The sequence below is a fragment of the Cololabis saira genome, chromosome 7 (assembly GCF_033807715.1).
Source record: "Cololabis saira isolate AMF1-May2022 chromosome 7, fColSai1.1, whole genome shotgun sequence".
Classification (NCBI taxonomy): Eukaryota; Metazoa; Chordata; class Actinopteri; order Beloniformes; family Belonidae; genus Cololabis; species Cololabis saira.
In genome coordinates, this window is record NC_084593.1 from 19,692,144 (window position 1) to 19,711,884 (window position 19,741).

At 40.2% G+C, this 19,741-nt stretch overlaps 2 protein-coding genes across 3 annotated transcripts; one reads left to right on the top strand and one right to left on the bottom strand.

The window, feature by feature from the left end:
* Nucleotides 1-2,715: 2,715 nt before the first annotated feature.
* On the top strand, nt 2,716-15,946 carry cdhr2 (cadherin related family member 2). 2 transcript variants are annotated; one of them, XM_061724985.1, is made up of 31 exons: nt 2,716-2,779; nt 5,137-5,196; nt 5,278-5,316; nt 5,453-5,589; nt 5,713-5,763; nt 5,845-5,934; nt 6,085-6,174; nt 6,254-6,376; nt 6,811-6,957; nt 7,133-7,208; nt 7,299-7,408; nt 7,586-7,792; nt 7,888-8,037; nt 8,172-8,333; nt 8,422-8,483; nt 8,591-8,834; nt 9,943-10,182; nt 10,273-10,339; nt 10,420-11,004; nt 11,114-11,185; nt 12,525-12,574; nt 12,681-12,832; nt 12,986-13,082; nt 13,195-13,283; nt 13,397-13,468; nt 13,778-13,913; nt 14,022-14,143; nt 14,251-14,364; nt 14,461-14,544; nt 14,706-14,769; nt 14,863-15,946. In XM_061724985.1, the coding sequence occupies exons 2-31, from the start codon at nt 5,139-5,141 to the stop codon at nt 15,016-15,018; spliced, it is 3,846 nt and encodes a 1,281-aa protein (XP_061580969.1). In that variant the 5' UTR covers nt 2,716-2,779; nt 5,137-5,138; the 3' UTR covers nt 15,019-15,946. The 2 variants fall into 2 exon arrangements, with proteins under 2 accessions (XP_061580969.1, XP_061580968.1); XM_061724984.1 differs by having other exon boundaries at nt 2,719-2,779; nt 14,860-15,946.
* A 476-nt stretch (nt 15,947-16,422) lies between these two features.
* Nucleotides 16,423-19,389, bottom strand: LOC133447347 (uncharacterized). The gene is made up of 2 exons (XM_061726021.1): nt 19,336-19,389; nt 16,423-18,954 (listed from the first exon to the last, which is right to left on the bottom strand). The coding sequence occupies exon 2, from the start codon at nt 18,933-18,935 to the stop codon at nt 16,797-16,799; it is 2,139 nt and encodes a 712-aa protein (XP_061582005.1). The 5' UTR covers nt 18,936-18,954; nt 19,336-19,389; the 3' UTR covers nt 16,423-16,796.
* Nucleotides 19,390-19,741: the final 352 nt, after the last annotated feature.

Here is a 19,741-nt window from a genome sequence, read left to right on the forward strand (position 1 = left end):
TTAATTTTACAGGAGTGATGTATAATCTCATTATCCAGTTGTACTGTATTAAGCGCAGTTGAGTATTACAAACGTCTTGTTTTAACGACATTTTAATTGAATCATATTTATTGAATCATATTTATTTCCCAGTCTCTTCCAGAGCTTTGTTAAAACTCCCTTGCAAAGGATTCTCGATATCATCTGTATAATGTCCTTAAAAAATAGTCCATGGAACTGACTTTTCCTTGTAGACTAATTTTCTTCTGAACATTGTCTGGCATGATTTTGTGTACATATGGTGCACACGTGCAGTACTAGGCCCACCACAAGGACTGGGAAAACCTGGCCTGGCCTATATTTTTTCTACATATTCACTCACATATTGCACTGAAGAGTGAGATGCTTCAGTTTCATTCTACGTATGTAAAGCTCACTGTACATGTGTAAATGACAATAAAAGGCATTCTATGCTATTCTACTCTATTATATTCTTTTCTATTCTATTTTATATTATCTATAGGTCAACCAACTTTGATACAAGTTAAGAGACTTTCATACTGTTCAATACTGTATATAGGGTTGTAAAAAATACTAGGGTAAAAATAGGGTAAAAATAAAGCAAATCTAAATTCTTTATATCACATTAACTTGTTCCTATAAATGAATTACGAGAGAAGAAATGGATAGTTAGCTGTAGGCTTGAATCAACAGTATTTAATATGTGACTTATAGTTAACATTATTATTATAACATATTTAGATATTTTACTTATTTTTTTTGTGTTATTTTCATTACTTAACCATGCGTCATATTCTCAACTAGTACATTTCCTTATCAGGATTTATAATTTCGCCTATGTGGACTGACTGCACCTTAGTTGATCCCGAAGTCATTTAGTCAATAAATATGATTGTTTATTCATCCAAATATAGTATCTTGTTCTGGGAAGTACGTGAGAAGGACTTTATTATCTTCTCACCTGTAGATATACTGTTGTTCCTGGGTCAGAATACTTTGGGTTGGATCCAGTACTGTAAGTCATAAACCAAAGTCTTCTTAATCCATAAAACTGTTCATCAGCTTCCTTTTACTACACCCAGCGCTGTGTTTTCCACATAGTGTTGAGTAAAAGTCTATGGGAACCCTAGTCTTGTTGTTTTATCAATGTTGAAATGACTGTCCATATTTTTTTCAGTCTTTAAAAAAAATTAAAACACAAACATAAATGATAACATTAGAAGTATACAAATTAAGCAGTTGTTTTTCTTTTCAATGATTGGCATCAGCCATTCAAATACCTGTATCCCTCTGTACACAAAATAAAATGACACAATATTCAGAATAACATGACTCTACAAGCCAAAGTCACTATTAAATGTGATCTCTGTCAGGACCAAGCACAGACTTAACTCTTTCTAAAAAGACTGTCTCATTCAGATGTTTGCAATGACACACTTGTACTTTCATTTGAAGTTAAAAGTGTGGTAAAAATAAATAGGACTTTCATTAAAATGTTGATAAAATAACAAGGCTTGCAATGTCAAAGACATACGATACCATAGGTTCATATCTTGGTGTTGCTTTGTTTTTTATAGTCTGCTCAATTAATTCAATTTTTTTATAAATAGAGAGCATGGTGTACATGAGTGTTGTTTACCAGATTCAGCAGAGAAGAAGGAAAAAGGTTGTCACCACCACCCAGATCATAACTGGCTGCCCTGTCCCCTGCCTGATTACATCTGCACAATTCCTGGTGCCTCAAAAACAAACAAGCAAACAAACAAACAAAAAAATCCTTTCGATTTTGACATTTCAGTGCCATTAAGTCTATTCTATGTAAGCAGAAGTGCTGTGGGTTCACAGATATATATATATATATATATATATATGTATATATATGTATATATATATATATATATATATATATATATATATATATATATATATATATATATAATATATATATACACACACCAGTAGCATGTCAGCTTTTCCATTCTATGGTATACAATGTTATTTTAGTGTGTTCTTATGGCTCCTTGAATATTTAACCAATAGATGATGTTCCATAATGTGATATTTAGTTGCCATCAGCTTTCAGAGATATTTTCACATGTACCTCACATGTACCTCACCTAAATGGTTTCTGTCTCAGTAAATGGCTGTAGTTCTGTGCTTTTGTTTTGAAGCAAATGTCTGATTAGGAAAGAAGCTGGTGGGTGTAACAGAATATTATCCTTTGTGCGATGCCCCTTAATTAGAAGAGGGAATGCTGAAAGAGGAGGAGGGGCTATTCAGGCATGCGTCTATGATTTCTGTACATGACATCAACTCACTGATTGGTTCTGATAAAAAGGCCCCTGGTCATGCCGGGTTGTACTGAATGGAGGCAAACTGTCTACTGCTGTTGCCATGACAACAGAAGCACCCATTCAGATAAAAGGCTGGTTCAGATGCCCCTTGTGGTTCTGGTATGAGCTCTGGTAACCCAGTATGGCACAATGCCACATGGTCCTAGTGAACAGGGCTGGCCAGTCAGTGACAGAGTGTGGAACCAACTCTGTGGATGTTGTTTCCTTTTAAAAGTTTCTCATTTTTACTTTTTTTTTTTTTTTTTAGTGTGTATCTTTATTTTTTGATAACGTTATTGTTCAAAGGGAGGGCTGTGTTATTGGCTGTGGGTTTCATTGCATGTTAATCATTCACATTTACAACTCTGACGAGATAATCGCTAGGAGGTACGAGAAGCAAAGGTCTCATCCACATCAGTACTGAGACGCCTTCTGAGAGTGCTCAGGTAAGTCTTTGTGCTTCATTTTCACGTTAAACTATTAAATTGGTTTAAAAAAAACAAAACAGATTCTTCTTAATATATTTGTTTATTAAAATGTGTTATTTTCTAAACATGTTTAGATTTGGATAACAGCGTTTTCATCTTTTACAATCTACGAGTTAAAATAAAAAACCTGTCTTTTGAAAAGCGGGTTTACAGAAGAGAAGGGATTGTTTATGAAAAGAAAAGTAGAAACAAAACCCTGCCACTAATCTTTTGAAGATGCCGCATTAAATATCAATTTCTTCTCATATCTATTATAACAAAACTTTTTTCGTAACACCTTAAACCAGCTTCTTTTGGTCTGTAAACCTGGTTTCAACAGCAAACAAAGTGTCAACATCCTTCAGAAGCTTAAATTTGCCAAAGTTCCTCATGTGACCTCTTGTACTTCTTAAACCTGAATTATGTTTCCGCGTTAAATCGACGCAGAGCCTACAGGCTGAGTTATGGTTCTGCGTCAAAACGACGCCGTGCCAGGCTGAATTATGGTTCTGCGTTACACCAACGCAGAGCACACACCGTCACCGTGACGTCGTCGTGAACCCTTCGGACTTATTATCAGTAATTTTCCAAATAAACCATAAAGCAAACATTGAAGTCTGAAAAGTAGTCACATTTCATAACTTTCCCCCACTTATACAAGATTAACTTCAGTTTGTTGATCATATTTAATTTTCATGTACATTCACCTTTACTACAATTTGAAGGCATTTAAAATAAGGTCAGTGTTAAATATGTTGCTTACATTGAAAACCATTATTTCCCTTGGCAGGTCAGTATCTCCAGCCATAAAAAAGGCTGTGGGTTGTTTCATTTCTCTGTCAGGGAAACTCTCCAGGTGTTTTCACCATCTGCTACTCTGACATTACTGTAACTAGGCGTGGTCAGATGGCAATCTGCTGTTACATTTCCACCTGTAAAAATCAGGGCAAGAACAGTTTCCATTCACAGACCATATAAACAAAGTGTAGATAATTACTGTGACATCATTCATTGCTTCGTGACTTGTCATACTTAAGTCCAGAAGTAGGCATTTTGTTCTCGACTCGTGATTATTTGTTTAATTTATGTAGAAAAATAGTAGGTTAGCGTGTGCTCTGCAGGTTTGCATGTGGCTAACTAAGCTGCACTTTTGCACAGTGCAACAACTTTCGAGTTAAACTTGCAACTGGACTTGAAGCTGAATGTAATCAGGAGTCATGGAGTCATGGATTTAGTTAAAGTGTCTGAAAACTTTATTACACTTGGAAGATTTGTCCTTCCGTATCAGTACAGCCTGCATGAAAATAATCAATTATCATTTAAAACTGATTTCACATCCACCAAAAAATAAAAAATCTGTCTGACGTAATGAAGAACATCAGCTGATTTCTGTCCCTGAAGGGTTTGGAAGGCAGCTGATGTAATGAATTCATTTCCAGGTTAAATGCTTGATTAGATGGTTTATCTAATCAAGCATTTAACCTGGATTGTGGTGAAATCATCATCATTTATAAGCAATTTAAGTTCCGGGTTTAAGTTAAACTTTAACGCTGCTGTTGGAACTGAGGGCACTGATGTAGGTGCTAGATGGTTTTGCTAAGCCATCATTGCCAATCATTTCTAGCTTAGATATGTCAATGTGTGAATACAGAATACAAAAAAGAGCTATCCTTGTTAAACCTCCATTGTTCCCCTTTTGATAATCCAGCAATGGGAGGGACACAGCATCTTATACGTATATTATACGTTATACCTTGTCTTTGGTATGTGGTTTGTTCTGAGATGCTGGCCGGGTCTTGCCAGAGCTTGTCTCCACTGTGTTTCACATCTGTCACTACCTTCCAAAGGTGAAACGCTGGCAGAATTAAAAGGCCCCTACCTTCCAACCTTGGGGTCATTCATATAAAATCAGCTGTAACACTGGTGTGAAAGCGCATAAAGAGCTTTAGATTCTTTTAAAAACATATCAGCTTTGGGTCTGAACGACTGGTGGACTACTGACATCGAGCTAGCCAGCTGAGTAACGGCATGTAAAGAGGTCATGTGACTTTTTACATTAAGGCTTTAACTCCCAGGTTAACCTGTAACCCTCATCTAAACTAACGACAACTGGCCTCAGATGATTAACACAGTCGTATTATGTTGCATTTAGCATAAAGCTCTTCTTTTCTTCATGTTTCAGAGTTTTATGGTGTTGTAACTTGATACATGATTCCACTGATTATTTATGTGGTAAAATAAGTATGGAATAAATTATGTTAAATAGTTGCCATTTTTCTCACTCAGTAAGTAATTCTGACTCTTCTTAGTACATGTCTCTGTTCTTTCATTTGCAGACATGGGGGGCTTCACGCAGAGGGTTCTGCTACTACTGTCCCTTATCAGCTTAGTGAAAGGTGCATATTCTGTTTAATTATTAGGTACATTTTCGTTGTTGTTTCATGACCAATTAACATCGAAATACTCTGTTTCTGCAGCCTTAGAAGTTCATCAAGTGTGTGAGGACATCCCTATAGGTATTTATGGGGATGAAATGTTGAAATTGGGTTCTTTTCCAACTTTATGATATTATGTTTTTACAATTCTGAATCAGTTTTTTAATTAAATTATTCATTTATTTTGTTAATCATCGGGCTGGTGTTGTGTACACAGGTGAGTTGGCGTTTCAGATAAAGGAAATAACTGCTGGACCTACACTGACCATCACACTCTCTGGGCAACACGCGTCATTCTTCCGAGTTCAGCCAGAAACTGCGCGTGTACTCGTGAATTCTCCGTTGGATAGAGAGGTATGATGTGGCAGATATAGTCGAGCCTTTAAATGTGAACAGCATCGAGCATTTATGCACTGTTTCCTTTTAATTCATTGATCATCTACTTATGTGTTTAATCTGTGTGTCCATGATTTCTAGTCTATAGAAATGATGAACCTTGAAGCTACTATCTCTCAAGGTGGCACTGTTGTAAGTTACAGTTAAGTCAGCTCTAATTATGCATTTCTTATCAGTTTGTTCACTGTATTCAGAGGCTTTCATGTCTTTCAGACAAATAGACCCATACTTTTGATAATAAAGGATGCCAACGACAACCCACCCAGATTCCTGGAGCCTTCTTATGATAAAAATATCCCGGAAGTAAGTAAAAGATATTGTTTTTAATATATACTACATTATTTACCCTGCTCTTTACATCACTGTGAAATTAGTTTGCACGGGTGTAGCTCAGTCAGCTATCAGCATTTAGATATTTGGGTTTGGTTTGATTCTCTCATCTTCTGGTTGTAGAATACAGCTTCAGGTACATCCCTGTTCATGGTGAAAGCACAGGATTTCGACATGAGTACTGCTGGTGCTGTTAGATACCACATTGATGAGGTAAATTGCAATTTACATTATTCAATATCATCTGCTGTTTCATTAAATACAATACGGCTTTATTTTCTGTATGTTTCAGGTAACACCAGATCATGGAATGAGTCTATTTACCGTCGTTGCAAACACTGGTGAAGTGAGATTAAATGGGAAGTTGAATTACACCTCACTGAGCACCTTCTATCGAATGAAGATCAATGCAACTGTAAGTATAATGAGGCCTATATTTTAAATATATTTGTATTAGAATGGAAAAGGTCATCCTCTTAAACCTAAACAACCCTTGATAATTTATCCAAATTCTTAGTCATTACTGCTTGGCAGCAGTCCTGTCTTATAACCTTGTGGAGGTATTCTCCACCGGTCAGGACCCCCACGGGAAGGAGGATATTAAATGATTTTGGGGGGGCTATCAGATATTCGTGCTGAAAAAAAAAAACTGGTCAAGGTGAGGTAAAGGTGAAGACAAGGTGAAGACGTGTTCTCCGCACTGTTGTCAACACTGTGTTTTGGCATGCCTTTGCAGTTGTGGTGTGCGTGGTTGACTGACCCCCCTTCACACAAAGGCTTAACAAATCCAAACGCCTGAATTAATGAATAAAATACAACATATGCCTCTGCTTGTCCGTTTTATAACAGGATGGTGGAGGCCGTTGCTATTTCCCTGAAAAAAACTACCACTCGAGCACCGTTTTCTCCTTCATCACGGTTGTTGACGTTGCCGACCTCGACCCTCGGTTCATGGGCATTCCTTACGTGGGGAGTGTTTACGAGCACTCAGCTCCGGTGAGCGCCAGTGGATTTTATTCATCGCACTGTTAAACTTGTCTTATGTTTTTAAAGAAACAATTAAGCAAATGCAAGAAGCTTTGCCTACAGTACGTAAGACACACTGCCGTAATACAGCTCATGTTTTCAGTGAGCACTTTGAGAGATGCTCCTTGTTTTTCTCCCTTGCCAGGATGTGGCTGTGTTAACAGTGATCGCATTAGACCAGGACATCGGCATCAATGACGACATTCTCTACAGCATTGAAAGTGAGTTGTGACATAGCAAGCTACACCAACCAACATTTTTTTTTTGTTTATCAACGAGTTGAGAGCGTTTCCTTCTGCACTTCTTCACAGGTTCCACGGTAGACGGCCTGTTTGCCATCTCAGAAAGTGAGGGCACCATAACTGTACTGTCAGACATTGACAGAGAGGTTGTTGGTGATATTGTAACCCTGACTGTGAAGGTAACAAAAAGAAGCACAGTAAAAACGCTAACTTTGACCCTATTAATCCCTGGGGCACCGGGGGCAATGTATATATACATTGCCCCCGGTATATATATATATATATATAAATATATAGGTTTCTTGTCATTCCTAAATAGTTGAGCCTGATTGTTTGAAAATGATTATCTCTTATAGGCCACTGAATCTAAATTAAATATCCATGGGGTCCATGCCAGTACCACAACAGAGGTACAGATCAACATCCTGGACATCAACGACAACAAGCCAGAGTTTTACAAATGTGGAGAGACCTGTGTGACTGCGACGCAGTTCACAGGGGAGGTGTTCGAGAACTCCTTGGGGTCTATTTCCTTCAACATGACGGTGAAAGATCTCGATAAGGTCTGAGACAGAAAGGGAGATTTTTCATGTAGAATAGGCGGTGAGTTCTGAGCAACATTAATGAACCAATGGGATTGACTGCTGTGATTTCACAGATCTCCCGAACTAAACTGACCCTGGGGGGAGAGCACAAGGACGTGTTTTCCGTGGAGCCCTCATTCACCACATCGGATAGCATCGTTCAGTTCCTCGTCAGGCAGCTGGAAAATCTGGATTACGAAAAAACCCAGCAAATGATCCTCCAGGTAGAAAGAAGCGAAATTAAGCAGTGCGTTTGTGATGAAGGTTTTAGGTGATCAGTTTTGTTTGTGTCGTGACAAATGGGATTTTGAAAGCTCCCCAGCAGCCTGATGTTTCCTGTGCATGTTTCATGGTGTAGGTGATTGCTGTGGATGAAGAAAAAACCACCTTCAGCTCCACTGCCACAGTAACTATAGACATAAAAGACACCAATGACAACAGTCCAATTTTCCCAAAGGACACATATGAGCTGAGAGTGAAAGAACACTCTCCTGCGGGGACAATTGTGGCCACAATCACTGTAAGTCAGTCTGTTGTCTTATTTGGTCAATCTGAGCTCCTAAGTAAGAAAGTTTTAAAAGGCAATGTTTTCTCCCCCAACCCCCCAGGCAGATGATCCTGACACAATGGATAAAGACAACCTCACCTACAGGATCATTCCAGAGAGCATGTATATCTACACTCAGACCTCACTGTTTCTGAAAACAGACACTTTCTACCTTCTGTTGTTTCTCTGGACCGCACGACGGCTCTTATCCATCTGTTTCTGTGTTTTAGGCTGCCATACTTTGACGTTGAGCCTCGTACGGGCATCGTTTACGTGAAAAACGAAACTCTGTTGGATCGGGAGGCCAGATCCCTGTATTCACCCACCCTGCAGGCCAGAGACACAGACGACAAGCCGGGCGCGACGGTACTGGAGATCACTCTGATCGACATCAACGACCAGCCTCCTGTCATCAACAGAGACTCTTACCTGGAGTTTGTTAAAGAGGGGGCGCAGCTTGAAATCAAGATAGAGGTCAGTGCTGATTTACAGTACAGTATAAAGAGCGATGAAGCTTATTACATACAGCATGGCTGTTAGGTTAATTTCGCACTAATCTGAAGTCATGCCGGTGCTTTGAGAACACAACATCAGTGATAAGAGATTTGTTGTTTGTATGCAAATGAAAATAACTTGACATACACTGACGTAACTGTATCATAACAACTTATAAACAACTCCGTGACATAGTGATGTGTCATGTATGTGGTTAGTACTGCCTCTTTACAGCTACCAGGTATCATTGGGAGCTTTCTATGTTGAGTTTGCATGCTCTTCTCTCTGCTGCAGGTACTTCTGCAGCTTCCTCTCAAGGAAGGCTCCCAAAACATGCATGTTAGGTTTATTGGTGATTCTAGATTGTGATCATGGATGGTTGTTCGTCTTGTTTGGCTCTGTGTAGCCCTGAAAACAGACGGGCAACTTGTAACTCACTACTCGCCCTGTGACAGCTGGGGCAGGTCCAACCACACCCTTGAGTGGCTGATCTATATAATGAATGAATGAATGAATGAATGAATGAATGAATGAATGAATGAATAATGGATGAATGAATGAATGAATGAATGAATGAATGAATGAATGAATGAATGAATAATGGATGAATGAATGAATAATGAATGAATGAATGAATAATGAATGAATGAATGAATGCATGAATGAATGAATGAATGAACGAATGAATGAATGAATGCATGGATGAATGAATGATTGAATGAATGAATGAATGAATAATGAATGAATGAATAATGGATGAATGAATGAATGAATAATGAATGAATGAATGAATGAATGAATAATGAATGAATGAATGAATGAATGAATGAATGAATGAATGAATGCATGGATGAATGAATGATTGAATGAATGAATGAATAATGAATGAATGAATGAATGAATGAATGAATGAATGAATGAATGAATGAATGAATGAATGAATGAATGAATGAATGACAGGAGATTATATGTATTCATGCTCCTCAGAGACCTTGACACTTCCACCAGTGTGACCTGGTTGCAGATGAATGAATAATTGAGAGGTGCTGTTTTTCAACAGTTCTTCTAATGTTTCTGCTGACCACAGGCCACAGATGCAGATGAACCCGGCACAATCAACAGCCAAATCATGTTCAGAATTGATCCCAGCGAGCACAGTGGCAACTTCACCATTGACCGTGATACTGGTATGTTAGGAAACATCGGTGAACTGGATCGGGAGGCTCTGGATCCAGACCTAAATGGAAGGATCCAGGTCAACGTAACAGCAGTGGACAAGGGAGAACCTCCGCTGTCCAGCACTGTTCCAGTTTTTATCAATGTGGAGGTAGGTCCAGTCGCATATGGCATAATATGTTGAAACTGATGGTGCCACATCTGGGAGGGATTTTAACTATTTCCATTTGGCGCATCGCAGGATGTCAATGACAACGCACCACAGTTTAAAGACCGGTCTTACAGTTTCTCTGTAAAAGAAGGGCGAGGCAAGTATTTCACCTTGAAAAGCGTGTAATGCTCCAGAAGCGTCTCTTAAGGTTATCATTAACTATGTTCATTCAATCAGGTGGGTTTGTGGGGTCCATTCACGCTGAGGATCTGGATCAAACAACAGAGTTTAACCGCATCTCTTTCGGCATTGTCGATGGAGGTTTTGGCAACTTCATCATTCGAAGCTTCGCAGACGTGAAGGGTTACAGAGGAAACATCACTGTAGACCCGGACGTTGAGCTGGACTACGAGGGCATCCACAAAGACTTCAGACTGAAGGTGGAGGCGGCAGATCTGGAGCAGATGAAAACTACAGTGATGGTGGTGGTGAAAGTGCTGGATGTGAACGATGAGAGGCCCGAGTTCCTCCCAATGCTGCCAGTGTCCGTGAAGGAGAACACCACCATCCTTGTTCCGATCGGGAAATTTTCAGGACATGACAAAGACAGCAACCACTCTCTGATCTATGAGCTGGAATCCGTCACATGCAGATGTAAAAACGTGCAGAAAAACTGCAGCTGGTTTATCCTCGACCCAAATGGGAACGTCAGAGTCAATCCTGAACACACAGTGGATTATGAAGAATGTGACCAGGCAGTGGTGGTGGCTCAGGTGGTGGACGAGTACACAGAGAAAGGAGAGAACAACAGTGTCACACCAGGTAGGAAATATGTGGTTTACAAATAATTAAAGCACAGAAATGTTGACAAAAACAGCTCAACTATTACGTTTCCAAGTACAACCAGATATCTTGGTGTTTGGCCTTTCAGGACAAATGGTGATCAACATTGAAGACATCAACGACAACATCCCAGAATTCACTTTATCAGATTCTGTATTCGGTGAGTGTTTGTCTGCTGGTAAATCAGCTCAATCCAAAACAGCAACTTTCTGTAAAAAAACAAATAAACAAGCAGAGCAAGGGTCTAGTTATTGGCACCTCTGCCGTTAAACAGTGACAAAAACTTTACAGATGAACTTAGTTTGCTCTCTAAAGATGGATCAAGCGTTGTTCAAAAGTTTGATTAAGTTAATCAAGTCAAATAAATGTACTTATGAAGGAAAGTGATGTAAAATGACATTTATGTAACACAACACAACTTCGGTGGCTTTCCTTACAGGAACTGCTTGCTGGACGTCCATTTACAGTAATTCCATGCGATTAGAATTGCTTAGCTTTTTTTCTTATTCATTGGTAGATTTCCTGACATCTTTCCCATGTGATTGTCAGTTATAATCTATACTTGTTCTATGAATGGAGCAACGGACAGCCTGACCCAAATGCAGCGAAATGGGCCCAAACTATGATACTTGAAGTTCTCATTTTTATTGATATATTTTATTTCAGTCACAAGAATCTGTACAGACATACACATAATACACATAATAATGAAAGTCTCATGCTGGAATGCAGTGTGTTATTTTGTTCAAAGCGTCGTTTTTGAGTCTCGTCTGTATATAAATCACTTTACAACATTCTTCTGTTTTGTCCACAAAATCTGAAGCTTCAGAAGGGCAGCAATGCTCATTTTAAAGAGCAGAAGCCTTTTTACTTGCAGTTCTGGGATGCCCATGGACTCAAACATCACTTTTAGCCAGTGAGAGCCATGTCTTTAGTAATTCAGATGTTATACTGGTTTAATAACTGTTTGTCAGTTAACTGTCACCCCTGTAGAAAACACTTGGTTTGAGTGCTTTCAGTCATTTTCAAATTAACTTCACATACTTTTGCATACATACATACAATACTCTTTGTATATATATATATATATATATATATATATATATATATATATATATATATATATATATATATATATATATATATATATATATATATATATATATATATATATATATGTTTTCAATTGATGAAATACAATGCTTGTTTTAGTTTAATATCATACTTGTACAGAAATATAAAGGTTGCAGGAACATCAGACACCAATATGATGTTGTCGTTTTGACATGCAGCTGTAGGAACTACTGCATATTTCATAAAACAGGTAAAAGTAGCAATATTGGAATTAAAGATGAAGCAACAAAAGAAGAACAAGCACTATATTAATGCTTTTATGATGTTCTTTTAATTTGTGCAAAGTGAACGAAGGCAAACATGAAACGTTGGGGGAAGTTGTCACTCTGTGCGTTTCATCCTGATTTCTCTTTCTGGTACTTTAGTTGTGGTGGCAGAAGCTGCCAGCAAAGGGACATCAGTTGCTCAAGTCAATGTGAGTACATGTGGAAAACAAATAACTTGTTGAATCCATCGTGTTAATGAGATGTCTGACGTAGACGCCCAAACATACGAGTTTGTGTATTTCTCTCTGCTCTCAGGCTACCGATCGAGACTCTGGAATACACGGGCAGATTGAGTTTAAAGTCTCTGAAGTCCGTTTTGAGTACACAGATAATAGCAATGATCCCATGCCGATCTTGTTTGAACCTGTCAAAACACAGCAAGGCAAAAATTACATTGGGATTATTCAGTGAGTACAAAGCCACTGATCACAGCCCAATCTCATTCCTCACACACATTGATTTTAAATGGAGAGGTTAAGAGTTGGAACATATCTGCACTCTGGAGCTTGTTGTCATGATATGTCCAGGGGTGTGCTTTTAATTTTCTCAATTTTCCATAGAACCACCGAGCCCCTGGATTTGTCCCTCAGAGGGAAGTATTTGGTCACAGTAACAGCAATAGACACTGGCGGCCTCTCCAGCGACATTGTACTGGACGTGAGTGACCCGCATCTCTCACCTCAAACTAATGGCCCACTGGGAAGCACCTTTAAAACACCTGGAATATTAAAGGTCTTGTGTTAAAGCCTCTACACCATTTGTGTTGCAGATCTTCACGGTCGATAAAACGTACAAAGTCGAGCTTCTGTTTGTAATCTCTCGAGAAGAGGTTCAGGGCAAGCTGGATGAGATTGTCAAGTGCGTTTCTCCCCGTGTCACCGAGCTTCTACAGTCTGAATGTGATCTCTTGAAATAGAAGGATTTATAAAAGCCATTTCATTTTGATCTTTTCTCCTCTGGGATGTTTCCAGGGCTCTTATTTCTGCCACCAAGGCTTCAGTTCAAATTATTGCGGTTAGAGCTGTCAATGGTGAAGAAAGCAGGCAAGTCCTTCACATTATAAAAACATCAGACGTAACTGTTGGTAAAAATGCATGATATAGTGTGCAAATTTATTATAAATTGTTGATGCAAACTCCCAAAAAAGAAGCCATCTGAGTCTTTTTTTTATCACTAGGTGGTGCAAGTGGTCTTGTTAACAAAATAGGATGAATTATTTGATTATTAAAGCAGATGGAAAATGTGCAACACCATATAAAAATTTAGATTTCAGACTTTAAACACCTTAATAATCTAAATAGATTTTTCTTTTTTTAAGTCTGACTTTTGTCTACTTTGCATTCTTCTCTCAGGGCGACAGAAAAGACAGTCCTAGAGGCTTATTTTGTCTACCGAAATGGGACTGCTCTTTCCTTAAGCGATGTGGATCTCATGCTCTCTCTTCCTGAACATTTTGTTGTCCTGAAAGATCTTGGCCTTGATGTCATTGTAAGTATGAGTGAGTTTTCGTCTGAAGCTGAAAGCGACATTTAAATAAAACCGTAATGTTTGACAGAGAATAATCTACAAAAGAGGAAATTCCTCCCTTTATTTTAGGGGGAAGTTCCTGAGGTTGAAACACAGACCCCCATTGTAACATTCGTCCTCTATGGGATGGTGGCAGGCCTCATCATTACGCTGGCTGTCCTCACCACCTCACTGATGTGCACTCGCAGAAAGTAAGGAAAAGGGCCATTTGGAAGAGAAACAGAGATTGCATTTGACTGTAAAACTTTTGTTCCTAGCTAAATAAAACTCTTCTAATTGAACTAATTTAACATCCCAGCTACAAGAGGAAACTGAAGGCAGCCAAGGCGATGAACTCAGCATCCATGGTGACTTCTGATAACCAAAAAAGTGGTCCAGTGGTACCTGGAACCAACAAGTATACAATGGAAGGGTGAGGATAGAAAAAGCTGACATTTGAGTCAATCAACATATAAATTTGCTTTTAACATTTAACTGTTTGTCTTCCTCTGTGTCTTAACCTCAAAAGTGCTAACCCGGTACTCAACCTCCACATTGACACAGCTCTAGTCCTGGACTTAGATGAGGGCAGTTCAGATGTGGACAAAGTCAGGTAGAAACAACCTCTCCGTCACCATCAATTGGTTCTTAGACTGGGTTGACTTCCAGATGAACATTTTGTACAATATTGCCATGTCACAACAACATAAGATATTTAGGAGATGATTATTTAAGATTTACCTACACCAGTTTTTTGTCCTTTTCCACCCCAAGCCTCAACTCCCTGGACGACGATTATGATATGATCATAACTAACAAGGAGACATCATCTACCATGGTGAGTTAGCTTTTCGAAGTCCTTCCTCATTTGGTATTGCATGTTTTAGATCGGGGTCTAATTTTAAAACTCGCCTGTTCTACATCACAGCAGAATATCCAGGAGGAGGATGAGGAGGAAGAAGACGACATGACCATAGTGTACAGTGAGCCTCTGGGTGCAGCACTGGCCCAGGTGGGGCAGAAGAAAAAGGGAGACAAGGACCACGGTGCCTTTGAAAACCCTGCATTTAGCACTACGGACCTGTGATGTAAATAATGACAGAGTCACAGAGAATGGAGGCCTTAGATGGACATAGTCATGAAAACCAAATAGACCAGACTGCCTGTGGTGGAAGGTGACTAGTTTGTCACTAGTCACTAGTTTTGACCATTTCCAATAAATGACCAAGTGTACACTGGGTTCCGACAACTCCTCAGTGATTGATGACTTTACTGAAACTTTAATGATGGAAGCCAAAATAGGAAGTGGAAATCAAGGAAAATTGCATCAAATATTCAACAGCATATAGAGCTCTTGAAATGAAAGGTAATCTGACTGTCAAATGGAGAACATTTTTTTTGTGTCGCAGCTAAAGACAATTTCTGATCTTAATTATTGAATTGACACAAAAGCAAAATTGTCAAGATTGCAGTTTTTTTCATCTCCAACATTTAGGCTCAGGTTAAGTTCACACGCCGCATCCTCTAGATGCAAAAGTGTAGCAAACCCGGCTGACCGGGAAAACAAATAAAACAACTCAGCTGCAGATGAAAATAACTTTATTTCTGTAAATGTATTAGCAATGGCTTAAAACAGTTGGTATCGCATTGAAATTAACTGTATGTAAGTTATGTCATCACCACACAATACTAATTTCCATCAAAACAAATGCTACTACAAAGTAATTAAAGAAAAGAAGATAGAAGAACATTTGGGCATGTTAGTTTATGACTGAAATGTTTATAAATGACTATATTTCAACCAAATCATTTCATTTGTCCATATTGTCTATGAAATTGATGTACATAATGCTGAAATAATTTCTCATGCAGAATAGCTTTGTGGCTTCCAGTCAGCAGCAAATGGTAAAAAAAAATAAACAAACAAAAAGAAAAAATCCTAAATGTTTACGAACAACTACATGAATGTATTACAAGTGCAATCTTTGAATTAAAATCAGTTTTTTCAAATGTGAGCTTTTGTGAAGTTAATGTCTGAACATCACGAGACACTGTGGGTATTTCTGGCTTAAAAACACACAAAGGCATCATCAAGTTGATTGTTCGCAGCATCTACAATTTTATACTTTTCACAACACAATGAAATAAAGCTAATATCAGACATACAAAAGCTAGCATTGATGGTGCAGACACCAAAGCAAGAGTTTAAATCTTCACACACCCCAACAAAATCATCATCATATTACACTAAAAACCATTAAATAGTAAATGGAAACTGTCAGTATGTCTGTTGTAAGCAGATGTGTGTAGGAAAGATGGGAGAAGAAGAGCTGGTTGCCATGGCTTCATGTGGCTGAGCTGCATACATATATATATATATATATATATATATATATATATATATATATATATATATATATATATATATATATATATATATATATATATATATATATATATATATATATATATATACACATATATATATATATATATTTTAGCGCCAAGAGCTAAAATGACTCAGTCGGTGACTGAAAACACTAAAGGAAGGGAACTAATTAAATGATGGCAATGATGGATCCATGACCCTGTTAGTCTGGGCAAGGTGATGTCACAGAAAATTTTAGAAGAAGCAGTAAACACAAGAAAAGTAGTTCAGTATGGCTGTTCCTCTCTGATTAATGCTCCATGGTACGAAGTCTATGTGCTTTTGTGCTTGTTTGTCTTGTGCGAGGAGGTGATTTGTTTCTCGCCCTGTCAACACCGTGCCAGGTTGTAGTAAATCAGACTGTCACAGCCATATATCAGATGTGACACGGCTCACTTTCGCCAGTCAGCTGTTGCAGCGTGATCAAAGCTCTCTTGTTACTCAGCGGACTGGGATCTGGAGCAACAGTGCGGCTGCTGCATGTTCTCCATCAGCAGGCGGAAGGGATTTCTTCTACGCCTGCTCACTTTCCCGTCTTGCTCCCCTCTTTTCCCTTCCCGTCCCTTACCTGAACACTTCTGGATGTGCTCCGAAGTGAGGGGTGTGGCCGAGGGGTTGAGCGGAGGTGGCGGTGGCATGGAGGACTGCTTCTTTTGCTTCTTCACCTGTTTCTCCAGGTGTTTCTGGATGGCAGAGCCCAGCACGGCTACTTCCACCACTGCCCCGTACACCTCCCACGTCATGCCCTTCTCGTCCCAGCTCACCTCCTGCACCGGCTCCTCACACGTGTCCTCACCTTCCGTACAGTTTATAATCTCCTCTTTGTCCTCTTCAGCCTTTTCCTCCGTAGTTACTTGATTGTCGTCTTTATATGCTTCATTTTTGTTCTCTGTCAGCTGCTCCTTTTCATCCTCCTCCTCCATTACTCTCTTCTCCTCAATGCTAGGCTCCTTCCTGATCTCAGGGAAAGTTGCTGCGGTGGGAGTTCTTGGAGTCATGGGTGCCGTAGCAACAGAGCGAAACTCCACCTGTGGTCCCTTCTGCAGCTCAGCATCTTTAGTGACCGTGCCCACGGCCCCACATTTACCAAAGGAGCTTGGGAAGAAGAAGGTGTGGTCTCCCTCAGGAGGGGTCATGGGGCTGGTAGCGGCCGACTGGCACTGCACCACCTCCAGGCTCACCTGTGTGCGGATGTTGTGGCAGCCGAATGGAGCCGGGGATTCAGGAATGTGAGGTTTGGTTACAGGAGCATCTGCCGCCTCCTCACGTGTATCTTTGTCTTCTGTGACTCCTGAATGTTCAGCTTTCATGGATGCTCTTGGTCCTTTTGGCTCTTTTTGTTCAGGATTTGTGTTTGACACGTCCTTTGTGTTACCAGGAGTTTCCTTGGAGGTTTTTTCTGTTTTATCGTCACACTTTATGCCACTCTTGCTTTCCCTTCCTGCCTCATATTCATCTACTTCCCCCATCTCTGTTTCTGTAGAATGAAAATAGGCCCCCTCCTCCTCCTCTTCCTCGTCATTGTTGCCGTAATGGGTCACCAGGATTGTGATGTCTTGATCCATGCTCCCCATCCTCTGCTGCTTACAGTGCTGATTGCTATCCTCCAGAGTCGCTTGTGAATCTATTAACCTGGCAGACGAGCAGCTGGTGGAACTCCCTGGAGATGCATTTGAGCCTAAGCTTTGACTCAGCTCCTTTGATGTAACAGATTTCATCGCTGCGGTTTTGTGTTTCCTCGTCTCTGCTGGGCTCTTTGCTGCTGCAAAACTCTCTCGTTGGCCACAATCCATTGTCTCTTCACTCTTCCCTACCGTTTCTTCCTTCCGGGCCACCTCTCTCCCAACGAGCTCCGGGAAAGCTGTGGCTGACGGCGTCTTCGGGGTCATTGGGGATGTGGCAACAGAGCAGAACTCCACTTGTGGACCCACCTGCAGCTCCGCATCTTTGGTATCGGTGCCAGCACCGCCAGATTTACCAAAAGTGCTCGGAAAGAAGAAGGACTGGCATCCCTCGGGGGGAGTCATGGGGCTGGTGGCTGCCGAGCAGCACTGGACCACCTCCAGGCTCACCTGTGTGCGCATGTGGTGCTGCCCGAAAGGGGCTGGGGTTTGGGGGTCAGAGGCCTTGGGAGTCAGCGGCAGAGGGACTAGGATATTCTCGATGGTTTTACCCTCGGGGTCAGCATCATTTGAGAGGATGACAGAGATTGTTGCTTCGTTCTGCGTACCTGTTGCTTCCCGAGCTGCGGCTGCCGGTGTCAGAGGCTTTTCATCAGTCTGTGTACATTCGATAACGGGCCTGAAGTCTGACTTGTCAGTGTTGTCACAATCCACTCCTGAGAACACTTGATCTTTGGATGCTGGGTTTTTGTGTCCCTCCTCGACAGAGCCGGTGTTTGTGTGTAGTTCTGGCTGACAGTCATCGCGTGTTGTTGACTCTTGACTTGTTTGAAGTGGAGTTCCCTCCGCAGAAGTGCTGCTGCCGGAGTCTGCTGGACGTCCTCCATCATCCGTCTTCTCACATGGTTGGTGGTCGTCCCTGAGACCTCTCATGTCTTCTTTAAGACTCCCCATTCTGTGGCAGAATAACCTGCTGGGCACAACACAGCACAGACATGCTGTTTGTGCAAACGGTAGTCGGACGCCAGCCCACGCAGGAGCGCAGGGTAAAACAACTGCTTGCTTTCTGTCACAAATATATTCTGAACTATGAATTTGGTGTCAAGCATCTCAACACTTGCATGAAATCAAGCAAACTCACTACTACTACCTGATCTGCTAGGAAAGTCACATGACAGAGTAAACTAAAAATATGTCTTTAGAAATCTTCATTTATCACGGTCCATTATTTTATTCTAATATCTGAGTCCTGCTAGTATTCTAATCCTGTCTTAGTCTCTCATACCTCATGCAGAGAAATACAAAAACAAGCATGACTAAAACAAACAGTGCGTAATGGAAGTCGAAGGCATACCTCAGCAGCCAAAGTCAGACCGAAGACTCTCCGCAATTCTTCCTCACATTTGGGTCAAACATTGCAGGTCTCACCAGCAGTATCTATCCGCACAGCTCGCCCGTTTGATTGATTCTGATTTCACTGGTTGCAGGTTTGGCTCCAGCTGGATCTATCTTAGGCAATCCTCTCTCTTTAGGCAGTGACTGTGTCTATTCAAAAGCTTCACATTTCCAGTTTCCTTGGAAACCACGGTTGAGCTCTGGCAGCGAGTAGTAATGTAATGACAAAATCTCTGTTCGGCTCTCTAATCATAAGTAAATCATAGTAATTAATGTTAGGTTCTCATAGCAACACAATGGCAACTGCGTGAGCAGAAAAACCTAGGATCTGGTGGAGTAATCTTTTGAAGAGTCACACAATGATG

What these genes read in the sequence shown, in the direction of transcription:
- cdhr2 (XM_061724984.1), top strand. Translation starts at nt 5,139, where the DNA reads ATGGGGGGCTTCACGCAGAGGGTTCTGCTACTACTGTCCCTTATCAGC. An exon ending in TTAGATACCACATTGATGAG is followed by an intron (nt 6,175 to 6,253) that starts GTAAATTGCAAT and finishes TGTATGTTTCAG; the next exon opens with GTAACACCAGATCATGGAAT. An exon ending in AATTACATTGGGATTATTCA is followed by an intron (nt 12,833 to 12,985) that starts GTGAGTACAAAG and finishes AATTTTCCATAG; the next exon opens with AACCACCGAGCCCCTGGATT.
- LOC133447347 (XM_061726021.1), bottom strand. Translation starts at nt 18,935, where the DNA reads ATGGGGAGTCTTAAAGAAGACATGAGAGGTCTCAGGGACGACCACCAA.